At 34.9% G+C, this 12,180-nt stretch overlaps 2 protein-coding genes across 2 annotated transcripts; both read left to right on the forward strand.

Annotated features, from left to right (window-relative positions):
• Positions 1-2,884: 2,884 nt before the first annotated feature.
• Positions 2,885-4,747, forward strand: LOC134230448 (uncharacterized). Its single transcript, XM_062712279.1, has one exon. The coding sequence runs from the start codon at positions 2,885-2,887 to the stop codon at positions 4,745-4,747; it is 1,863 nt and encodes a 620-aa protein (XP_062568263.1).
• A 232-nt stretch (positions 4,748-4,979) lies between these two features.
• On the forward strand, positions 4,980-6,302 carry LOC134230449 (uncharacterized). Its single transcript, XM_062712280.1, has one exon. The coding sequence runs from the start codon at positions 4,980-4,982 to the stop codon at positions 6,300-6,302; it is 1,323 nt and encodes a 440-aa protein (XP_062568264.1).
• Positions 6,303-12,180: the final 5,878 nt, after the last annotated feature.

The following is a 12,180-nucleotide window of genomic DNA, read 5'->3' on the forward strand; positions in this document are numbered from 1 at the left end:
CTGAAGTGACCTCATAACCGAAGAGTTATCAAACAGGTTCAATTATTTATCATACTTAATAAGATTTGCAAGAATATTGACCAAGCCATACACATTTTTTCAAAGTGCGTTAATATGGTCGATAGTAACGCACTTTGAAAAGAAATTTTATTTTTTCAAAGTGCGTTGATTTGGTCTCAAATTTAACGCACTTTGAAAAAAATTTTCAAAGTGCGTAAACTTTCAAAGTGCCTTTAACAATGCTAAAAATTAGCTTTTTCGAACTTTGTTGCCGCTGGGCGCAAAGTGTTTCAAAAACACATCTTGTTTAAAATAAAAAAAATATTGTTTCTCATTCAAACATCGATGGAATGCCAAGAACATTTTAAGTGAGGTACAATTTAAAAAAATATATTTTTCATGAGATCAAAATGTTATGTTTGTAATATTAACAGATGTATGCATGTACATTGTATTTCTGTTTATTTCTGAATAATGAATATTTTCGAGATATTAATACCTTTTTTTTATTTAAACACATTTTATTGAAACATAATCATTGGGATTGGGCACAAGTTATGCCAACTTAGATTGTCCTCTCCAACAAAAACAAAATGACAAAAATATGTACAAAATATATACAAAAATAATATGATGTACAACAAAAAAATCTTCAATGCAAAAAAAGAAAAAGAAGTTGCAGCGAAATAAGAAAGAAAGGGACTAGGGGTGTAAGGAGAGAAGAAAGAAAGAGGGGTTGTAAAAGATACAGAATGGTTACGCTGGCTATTTATAAAAATCTATTCGATTTTTTTATATACTCATGTACGGCTTTAACAATGTTGATATTATTTTGTTGACACAAGTTTGGACCCCCTAATAGGATTTTATCAAGGTCTATTTCTGTGTAATTCTCCTTTGTTATTTTTTACAGTGTGAAATAATTATGTTCTTATTCCAGTATAATGTTTACAATACAGGAAAAATTCTCAGTGTTTTTATTGATATATCCACAAGAACATTGGGTATTATCTGAAAGTCTAATCTTAAATAGATCTGAATTTAAAAGGGCTTTACATTGTATTTCACTCTGGTTAAAATTTAGTTCGTTTTTTTCATCACCATAAGAATAATAACTTGGGGGGGGGGTTCACTTTTAAAAAATCATTTTTTTGAAAGTGAAAGCATTTACAATATCAGGGTTTCTAATCTCAGTAGGAATAGCAATTCCATGCTGATTTTGTAGATGGAAAAGATGATTTTTTAAATAGATTAATTTTGTTCTACATTGGGGAATAGCAATATCATTACTATCGGTATTATTTGATTTACTATGTTTTAGTGAGACTCATTTAGACTCATACGTTACAAATGAAAGTTTGTTTATAGAAGGTTTTAAGTGTATTTTCAGAAAAGATCGTAATTCTCATGGTGGTGGTGTAATGATTTATGTTTCAAATTTAATTAAGGCTAGTCGAAGAGAAGATTTAGAACCCGTTGATACAGAACTCATTTGGATAGAAATACCACAAGTAAAGGGAAAACTACTTATATGTTGTATTTATCGTCCACCACACACAAAGAGTGTCTTTTGGCAAAAATTATCTTGGTCATTTGAAAAGGCATGTGATATCTCTAATAATATTGTTGTACTTGGTGATCTTAACATAGATTTTTTAAAAGTTAACAACTCACATGAGATTCATACAATTATGAATAGCTGTAGGTTAACAAATATCATACCCGAACCTACAAGAATAACTTGCGATACAGAAACACTTATAGATCCTATCATTATTAGTGACAATATACATGTACATGATTCTGGAACATTACAAGTTAGTAATACAGTTAGTGATCATAAAGCAACTTATATATATATTCACCAGAATACAAATGTAAATGTGGCATATAAACGTAAAATTTGGAACTATAAACAAGCAGATTTAGAACTCCTTAATGATTCTATTGTAAAATGCGACTGGAATAGCCTTATTGATGATACAGAAAACATTAATACTGCAACAACAAACTTCACAGAAAAATTTAACTCTATTATTTATCAATGCATACCTGAAAAAACTGTTACTATAAGGCCAAATGATAAACCAAGGATGGACTCTCTTCTAAAGAAAACCTTGCGTATTCGTAATAGACTAAGAAAAATAGCACAAAAAACAAAAAAGGAATCTGATAAGGAAAACTTTTGCAAAGAAAGGAATAAGTTTAATAATATGAAAAAATATGCTATTAAAAATTATTATGACAATATAGATTCTCATCTTAAGGATGCTAGTCTGAACAATCAAAAACTATACTGGAAGTTACTGAAAGATACTTTTCACATTAAACCAACAAATGAAATTCCACCTATTCAGTTTACAGACAACAATGGCACTGAAAGTTTTGCATTTTCAGACATAGAAAAAATAGAACTATTAAATAAATATTTCACATCAATCACAGAGTTAGATGACAGTAATCAAGAGCTCCCAAATATAGTGTCAAGATGTACGGATAATTTTCCACACATTGAAATACAAGAGCAAGAAATCATAAGACAGACACTGAATTAGTACAGCAGTGATGTAGAGCCAAGTGGTTCCAGGCTGGGACTTGATCACCCCAGTCGGCACACCTCTGGAGGCTGTAGTGGACAGCGCCGAAACAGCTGATGAAGGAGGATCCACCTGAGGATGGAACCACGCATCTTTCCATCAAGATGTATACAAGTAATATTATCTGGGAAACCAGTGACAGCCAGGAAAGTCTGGATGACAACTGAGAAAAGTTCAGTGACAACCTGGAGAGACAGGAGACAACCAGGAGAGACTGGGATCAGGGGTGTGGAGGCTTGGCAGGCCAAAGCACAACTTCCGTGAGGAAGGACCCATTTCATCACGCTATGGACAGATACATACTTAGATACCCCCGAGGTCGCGCGAGAGCGGGGGAGGATGAGCGACCTGTTGGGACGGAAAATCAGGATACAACCAGGCAACGAAAAACGACGACGAATACGAACAGTGGAAATGTATGCAGCTGTGGGAAAGTATGCAAGAATGAAAAGGGGCTTAAAATCCACATGGGGAGGATGGGATGTAAGCCAGATCAGCAGCTAACACAACGCACAGGGCAACCTGGTGAGACGGAGGAGGAAGTGGTTCAGGATGAAAACCACAGCGACCGCAGCCTCCATGTGTTAGGTAATGACGAGGCTTCATACAGCGAAAGCCATGACAGTGAGGACAATAACCAATCACAGAGCATCAATCAACAGCAAGAGATGGGAGACAACAGGGGTGCTGACAGTAATATAAGAAAGAAGAAAGTAAAATGGCCCAACAGTAACAACAAAAGCGACTGGGAACAGTTTGACAAAGATGTGGATGCAATTCTGAACACAACCCTTGCAGGCAGTATTGACAGGAAAATAGAAGCTATGACATCAATTATATACAGCGTGGGTCTAGACAGGTTTGGTGCAGAACAAAGGAAAAAGTCACAAAAAGAAGGAAGGAAGAACAGGAGAGAGAGAGAAATAGCTAAGATGAGAAAAGACCTGCGGCAGCTTCGTAAGCAGTATAGGAAGGCTACCGATGAGGAGAAACCGGCCCTATCACAGTTACGAGATAACATCAGGGAACATCTCAAGATAGCAAGAAGAGCAGAGAGAAGTAGGCGTAGAAGGAAACAGCGAGACAGAGCAAGAGCAAGATTCACAGCAGACCCATTTCAGTTTACATCAAGATTACTGGGAAATAAAGGGTCCGGATCATTGAAATCTTCAAAGGAAGACGTTGAGGAATATTTGAGGGAGATGCACAGTGATCCACATAGGGAGGAAGAGTTAGGGGAATGGGAGAAGTTGATACAACCGGAAGAACCAAATCAACCCTTTGATGAATCACCACCAAAACTAAAAGAAGTAGCAGATGTTATCAAGAAAGCCAGAGGAGCATCAGCGCCAGGACCAAATGGTGTTCCTTATAAAGTTTATAAGAATTGTCAACGGTTGACAAAGCGCCTCTGGAAACTGATAAGAGTGATTTGGAGGAGGGACAGACTGGCAGATAGCTGGTACAGAGCAGAAGGTTGTTTTATTCCCAAAGAAGAGAAATCAGAGGCATTGAAACAATTTAGGACTATATCGCTCCTGAACGTAGAAGGGAAGATATACCTCGCAATTTTAGCGAGGAGAATGTCTAGGTACATGCTTGAGAATCAGTATATTGATATCGCTGTTCAGAAGGGAGGAGTACCCGGAGTATCAGGATGTATTGAGCATACAAGTGTACTGACACAGATTATCCGGGAAACAAAGGAGTCTAAAGGGGAGTTGGCAGTCATCTGGCTAGATCTTGCCAATGCATATGGGACAGTTCCCCATAAACTAGTCGAGCTGACACTTGAAAGATACCATGGACCAGAGAAGACGAGGGTAGTTTTAAAAGACTATTTTGACCATCTTCAACTAAGATTCACAGTACAGGATTACACAACAGCATGGCAACGCTTAGAAGTTGGAATAGTCACAGGATGCACCATATCCGTAATCCTATTTTCAGCAGCAATGAACATGATAGTCAAGTCAGTGGAGAAGAAGAGCAGAGGGCCATGGATGAAGTCAGGAGTACGCCAACCACCTGGGAGAGCATTCATGGATGATATGACAATAACAACCAAAACAGTTATTGAAGCCAAGTGGACAATACATGAACTAGAATCAGCTATCACTTGGGCAAGAATGAAAGTAAAACCAAGCTAGTCACGTAGCTTAGTGATAAAGAATGGAAAAGTAAAAGAAGTAAGATTCATGATTGAAGGAGAGGCAATACCAACAGTCTCAGAGAAGCCAGTAAAGTGTTTAGGGAAATTCTTTAATGACACATTAACAGACAGACAAAATGTGAAAGATACATGCAGACAGCTGGATGAATGGATGAAAACTGTGGATAAAAGTGGACTGCCCGGTAAATATAAAGCCTGGATATACCAACATGGGATACTACCTCGCTTGCTGTGGCCGCTATTGGTGTATGAGGTACCAATGCACAGTAGAAGGGATGGAAACAACAGCGAGCAGATACCTGAGGAGATGGCTGGGGGTACCACGAAGTTTCAGCAGCATTGGATTATACAGCTCTGGGACTAAGCTACAGTTACCTATAAAGTCAATAACTGAGGAATTCAAGGTGACAAAGGTGCGTCAGCACCTAATGTTACAGAATAGCAAAGACGAGAAGGTTAGGACAGCAAAAGTAGATATCAGGACGGGGAGAAAATGGTCAGTAAAAGAAACTGTACAAGAAGCAGAATCCCGCTTGAGACACAGTGACATTGTTGGAAGACTGGCAATAGGAAGGCAGGGACTTGATGTCACACCAACAGCAAGATGGGGTACAGCTTCGGTAGAGGAGAAGCGTAGTTTGGTGCAGAGAGAGGTGCGTGCAATGGAGGAAGATTCGAGAATGGTCAAAGCAGTGGGAATGAAGAAACAAGGCAGCTGGGTGAACTGGGATAATGCACGTCAAGTGAAGTTGGGATGGAATGATATTTGGAAGATGGAACCATTCAGACTTCAGTTTAAGCTGAAATCAGTTTATGATGTTCTTCCCAGCCCAACTAACCTGGCAACATGGGGAATGACAGAAGATCCAAATTGTGTCCTCTGTGGTAGACCAGCAAACTTGGAGCACATATTATCAGCATGCTCAGAGGCTTTGAAAGATGGGAGATACACTTGGAGACATGATAGAGTCCTAGCCAGTATAGCTGACACCTTGGAGAAAGGTATTAAAAAGCCAAAGAAGAACACAGAGAGCCTGAGATTTGTCAACTTTGTGAAAGAAGGTGAAAAGGGACATGAAGTTAGAATTGAAGAAAGTGGTCTGTTGGGAACAGCAACAGATTGGCAGATGCAGGTAGACCTTAAGAAAAAATTAGTATTTCCGCCGGAAATAATAGCCACAAACAAGAGGCCGGATGTAGTCCTTTGGTCAATGGCTACAAGACAGACAATTATTTTGGAGTTAACAGTGCCATGGGAAGAAAGGATGGAGGATGCATATGAAAGGAAAAATCTTAAGTACCAAGACCTACTGAAAGATTGTCAGCAGAACGGATGGAAGGTCTGGTTTTTTGCAGTGGAAGTGGGTTGTAGAGGATTCGTGGGACAGTCTATGTGGAGAGCACTGAGAGCCATTGGCATAACGGGAGCAGAGAGAAGGAGGCTGATAGGGAATCTGTGCAGGGAGGCAGAATCAGCGTCCATGTGGTTGTGGAGAAGAAGAGCAGATAAGTGGAAAGACAATAAACATTAGTGAGATAGACAGTAAAGGTAGAACAGCAGTGATGTGAAAAACAACAGTAAGACAGACACTGAATTAGTACAGCAGTGATGTAGAGCCAAGTGGTTCCAGGCTGGGACTTGATCACCCCAGTCGGCACACCTCTGGAGGCTGTAGTGGACAGCGCCGAAACAGCTGATGAAGGAGGATCCACCTGAGGATGGAACCACGCATCTTTCCATCAAGATGCATACAAGTAAAAAAGTAATTGATATAATTTCTATTATTCCTGTTAATAAAGCCGTTGGTCCTGATTGCATCAACCAAAAAATGTTAAAATCTTGCAAAGAAACTATCTCAAAACCTTTATATATACTTTTCAACAAATACCTATCACTAAAAACATTTCCAGACTGCTGGAAACTAGCACATGTTCTTCCACTATTTAAGAAAGATGACACTTCCATCACTTCAAACTATAGACCAGTTTCTTTGCTAAGTTGTATAAGCAAAATCTTTGAAAGAATAATTTTTAAACATGTTTACAATTTCTTGTATTCACATAATATATTTTATAAATACCAGGCAGGTTTTTTACCAGGTCATTCCACAGTATATCAACTCTTAGAAACATACCATTCTATAGTAAAAAGTGTTGATGAAGGTAAATCCTGTTGTATGGTGTTTTGTGATTTATCAAAGGCATTTGACAGGGTCTGGCATAAAGGCTTAATTTACAAATTAAAAATGTATGGAATTAATGGTGATATGCTAGATTGGTTTGATAGTTATTTAAGCAAAAGAACCCAACAAGTCATGTATAGAAATCATTTTTCCTCTGTAGGACAAGTAAAAGCTGGAGTTCCTCAGGGCTCAGTACTTGGTCCCCTATTATTTTTATTGTATGTAAATGATGTGGCTGAAAATATGATATCTGTTTGTAGACTATTTGCTGATGATAATTCTTTACAACAATGTTCAGATAATATTAATTATATTGAACAAATTCTTAACCACGATCTTAGAATACTAGATGAATGGTCAAAGAAATGGTTATTAAAATTCAATCCACAGAAAACCAAAGCAGTATTTTTTAGTTTGAAAAATGTACAGCATTTTCCTAAATTATTTTTTGACAATTGCCAATTGGAATATGTTACGGAACACAAACATCTTGGTATACTTCTGTCGTCTAACTTAGGATGGTCGGATCATATTGATACCATTATAAAGAAAGCATACAAAAAATTGGGGCTTCTTAAAAAATTAAAATTCACTGTGTCAAGAGATATTCTGTCCCAGATGTATATATCTTTTGTTAGACCACAACTTGAATATGCTGTTGAAGTTTGGTCTGGATGCACAAAAACAGACATTGAGAATCTTGAAAAAGTACAATTATATGCTGCAAGAATAGTTACTGGGCTTACAATTATTGCTTCAAGAAATTCATTATATTTGGAAACAGGCTGGGAACCACTGGAATATAGAAGAAATAGGGCAAAACTAATAACAATGTATAAAATGCACAATAATTTAGTCCCTATTTACTTGCAAAACTTAGTACCTGATACAAGAGGCAATATTTCAGGATACACTACCCGGAATTTTTTGAATTATTCTTTGCCAAAATACAGATTAGAACTCTACAATAAATCATTTATTCCCGATACTGTTAGAAAGTGGAATTCCCTTAGTCTAAAAACAAGGGAGGCAACTTCTATTAAAATTTTCAAAAACTATCTTCAAAATAGTAATGTAAAACCTCAGAAATATTTTTCTTATGGAAAAAGGTTTTTGAACATAATTCATACAAGATTAAGACACAATTGTATTTTAAAGTCTGATTTATATCGCTGTAACCTAATAACCAGTCCTAATTGTTCTTGTGGACTACTAGAAGATACATATCATCTGTTTTTTGTTTGTAAACATTATGTAAAAGCAAGAAATTCCTTAATGAATAAGCTATTGTCATTTAATTATTTACATATTATAGATGTACATTTAATACTATGGGGCGATGTTTCTTTAACTTTTGAACAAAATGCTGAACTCTTTAAGACTATTCAAACTTTCTTAAATGAATGTGGTCGTTTTTCCAAATAAGTCTTTTATCACCATCTCAAATTATTTTTTTATACTTAAAGAATTTATTCCTTTCTATTGCTACAATGTATACAATGTATGTAGTAGACCATATGTATATATGTTTGTTTTACTTTGGCAATTTCACATAATGTTATATTAGGAGAGGACTATCTAAGTTACAGAACTTGTGTCCGATCCTTTTGACTTTGTCAATAAAAATATGTTCAATTCATCGGTATTACGTAGATCATATATACGCAATTTTAGTGCAGACTTTTAATAGTTAATTAAAAAAATGACTGTGTAAACGTGTACCAACATTGGTATGAAGAGGTTCGCTCCTGAGCTTTTCAGCAGATACATGTACATTTCTTGATCTCTATTTGAAAAGAATTGCATTATGGTTTAGTTCTTACAATAAATTTGGATTCTACAATGCCAATTAAAGTATTTTCAGTTAAAACTCCATGATTAAATTACATACCAAAAATATTTAGCGAGGAACTATATTTTATGGCGGAAGGTTTTTCAAGAAGAAAATTATTTTTTTCCTCTTTTGAATTAATTTTAAGTCTTGGTAATCAAGCTACGGTTCGTAGTGAACATATTGCTCTCTACAGAATGGAAGAGAATCCTGCATTTTGGCTGTGATTTGTGACGAAATTTCAAGGTTGGCTTCTTAATTTTCAATGCAGCCTGCACACAGAGTTATTTTGTGCCGTAAATTATTTTATGCTGGTCCTAAATTATTTATATGTTGTAAACTCTTAAAATTTATATTTTACAAATGTAGGAAATCTGTTGTGAAAATCCAGGGAAAATACATACCCAATTATATGGCAAGCCCTTTTACTATTTATTCGTGAAATAAAAATTTTCTTTCAATAAGAGAGATATCTCTCTAGCATAGAGAGATACCTCTCTAGCTTATAGAAATATCTCTTTGACTAATAGAGATATCTTTATACCTTAGAGAGATATCTCTTTAGCTTAGAGAGATATCTCTTTTTGTAAGTGAGATATCTCTTTTACTTAGAGAGATATCTTTATTCTAAGGATCACTGAAAAAGAGATATCTCTTTAAACGACAGAGATATCTCTTAAAGTTATAGAGATATCTCTTTAACAAGGTTCAAAGAAATATCTTTCTTAGTTAGAGAGATATCTCTTAAGATTTTCAAAAAGAGATATCTTTTTAAGCTAAAGAGATCTCTTTCAATGAGAGAGATATCTTTTTTATAGTGATCCTTAAAATAAAATAATCAATTCTCCACTTGAAAGCGAAAGCGAAACAAGAGGTAAAGTCCCTGGAATAGTTTCGCTGTTATAAGAAAAAAGACTGAGCATGCAATACCCATAATATTAATATATGTACTATGTAGACAAAAATGCTACAAATCCCTTGTTTGAAACAGCAAATAATAATGGCAACTTCGTTGATCAAATGCTAAAAGTTTAATATTCATGTTCAAACGAAAGTAAGCATATTTTTATAATCTCAAATGCAATGGACCAATTTTTCTCAGCTTATGAAATAATCAACTATTACAAATATGAAATCTAGACAACACTTAATTACTTGTCATGTTAAGTAAAGCTATAATGTAGAATATCAGGAATATGTCGAAATCTAAAAATACTTTAATGTACTTCCGTGAATAAAAAGCTTTCTTCCGGTAAGGGAGAAGTCGTTTTAAATGGAATTTAAATAAAAAATAATGAAGAGAGATATCTCTTTGCAATAAAATTTTGCTTGAGAGATATCTCTTTTAGACACGTTTGAAAGATATCTCGTTCACTTTAAGAGATATCTCTTAGGATAAACTAAGAGAGATATCTCTTTTACTTTGAGAGATATCTCTTTAACTTGGAAAGATATCTCCACAAGTAAAAGAGATATCTTTCTAGGTGAAAGAGATATCTCTTCAACGTTCAGAGATATCTCTTTTCACGAAAAAGATATCTCGAGGAGAAAAAGATATCTGTTCAAGTCGAAGAGATATCTCTCTAAGTATAAGGGATATCTCTCTCAGTTTAAGAGATATCTATTTCTCAAAGAGATATCTCTTTAAAATGATATCTCTTTAAGTTGGGAGATATCTCTATTTTTTAAGAGATATCTCTCTAAATTGAGAGATATCTCTGTAATCTTAAGATGAATTTTATTTTCTTTATAAATATAAAAATAGCACTTTTAGTGCAGAAGTCAAATAATTGAGTATGATAAGTAATTTGAAACTATTTTTATTGTCAGAATTCTGAATGGGGCTATTCAAGATGAAAAAGGCTGCTTATTCCAATAATTCCATTTGGATAAAAATATTAAAGGGAAAACTTTGAAAATTTATTTATGTGTTAGACGTAATTACGGTGTAAAAAGGTCATATTAATTGCTCCGTAGTGATAAAATAAGCGCACTGAACCCCCCCCCCCCCCCCCCATTTTTTGTTTTGATTTTTTTAAGCCATGTACATGTACATGTATGCACATTCTAAAAATATACTTGACAAAAAATTCTCAATAATTTTTTGATGATAGGAGTCAATCTCCTGAAGGTAACATCAAACCGCAAGACAATACTTTTGAAATGTCTGGACTGTGATGAATTGTTGAAACGAATCTATGACCGCGTAGTTTTGGTCCATAATCATGATCATATAATATATTATAACGATGAACAGGTGAGAGGGGATGTTGTCGGGGAAACGAATGATGCCAGGGTAGTCAAGCAATATATTCCAAAGACACTTCCACTTGACAAAGGAAAAGATGTAAGATTTATTTTTTGTGACATCTCAAAGGCATTTGATAGAGTATGGCATAAAGGCCTTTTAACAAAACTAGCAAATTATGGTATAAATAGCAATGTTCTAGGTTGGATTGAGAATTATTTGTCTGATAGACAACAAAAAGTTGTAATAGATGGTTTTACATCAAATTCTGAAACAGTAAATGCTGGAGTTCCTCGGGGTTCTGTCCTAGGACCATTCCTATTTCTTTTATATATTAATGATATTTGTGATGATCTAGTTAACAATATAAGACTTTTTGCTGATGACACTTCTTTATATGCTATCGTAGACAAAGAAAATATTACACAATCTCTTACTGATGATCTAGAGCATATTGATAAATGGTGAAAGTAGATTTTAATCCGAACAAAACTGTAAATTTAAATTTTAGTAGAAAAAATATTGTATATTCTCCTGTTAAATTTGGTGAATATGGCCCATCTATTATTCAAAATGATTCCTATACCCATTTAGGTTTACATTTCCAAAGAGATGCTATGTGGATATCACACAAACAGATAATACACGAAAAAGCTTCAAAAAGATTAAACATTTTTAGAATGCTCAAATACCAGGTTTCACGTAAAACACTCATTAAAATAGATTTTGCTTTTGTTCGACCTGTGTTGGAGTATTCTGATGTAGTTTGGGACAATTGTTCTGAAAAAGATTCTAAACTCTTAGAAGATATACAAGTTGAAGCAGGCAGAATCATCACTGGATTAAGGTGGAACTCTTCTCGTACAAAATTGTACGATGAACTTGGATGGGATCTCCTAAAGACAAGGAGAAAAATGCATAAGTTAATATTGTTTTATAAAATTATTAATGGTTATTGTCCTCAGTATCTGTATGATCTGATTGAACCTTATCGCCCATCAAGTCATTCGTATAATCTCAGAACTAATGATGTTCAATTTAAAATTCCTAATATTAGAACAACATCTTATATGGAAAGTTTTCTTCCCTCTACAGTCAAACAATGGAATACCTTGCCAGATTATATTAAAAATGCCCCAGGAATATGT

The sequence above is a fragment of the Saccostrea cucullata genome, unplaced genomic scaffold (genome assembly GCF_032062105.1).
Source record: "Saccostrea cucullata isolate Sc308-1 unplaced genomic scaffold, CSIRO_AGI_Scuc_v1 ctg4851, whole genome shotgun sequence".
Taxonomy (NCBI): domain Eukaryota; kingdom Metazoa; phylum Mollusca; class Bivalvia; order Ostreida; family Ostreidae; genus Saccostrea; species Saccostrea cuccullata.

Bases quoted from the DNA above. Each gene is read 5' to 3' on its own strand.
- LOC134230448 (XM_062712279.1), top strand. From the start codon at position 2,885: ATGGACAGATACATACTTAGATACCCCCGAGGTCGCGCGAGAGCGGGG.
- LOC134230449 (XM_062712280.1), top strand. From the start codon at position 4,980: ATGGGATACTACCTCGCTTGCTGTGGCCGCTATTGGTGTATGAGGTAC.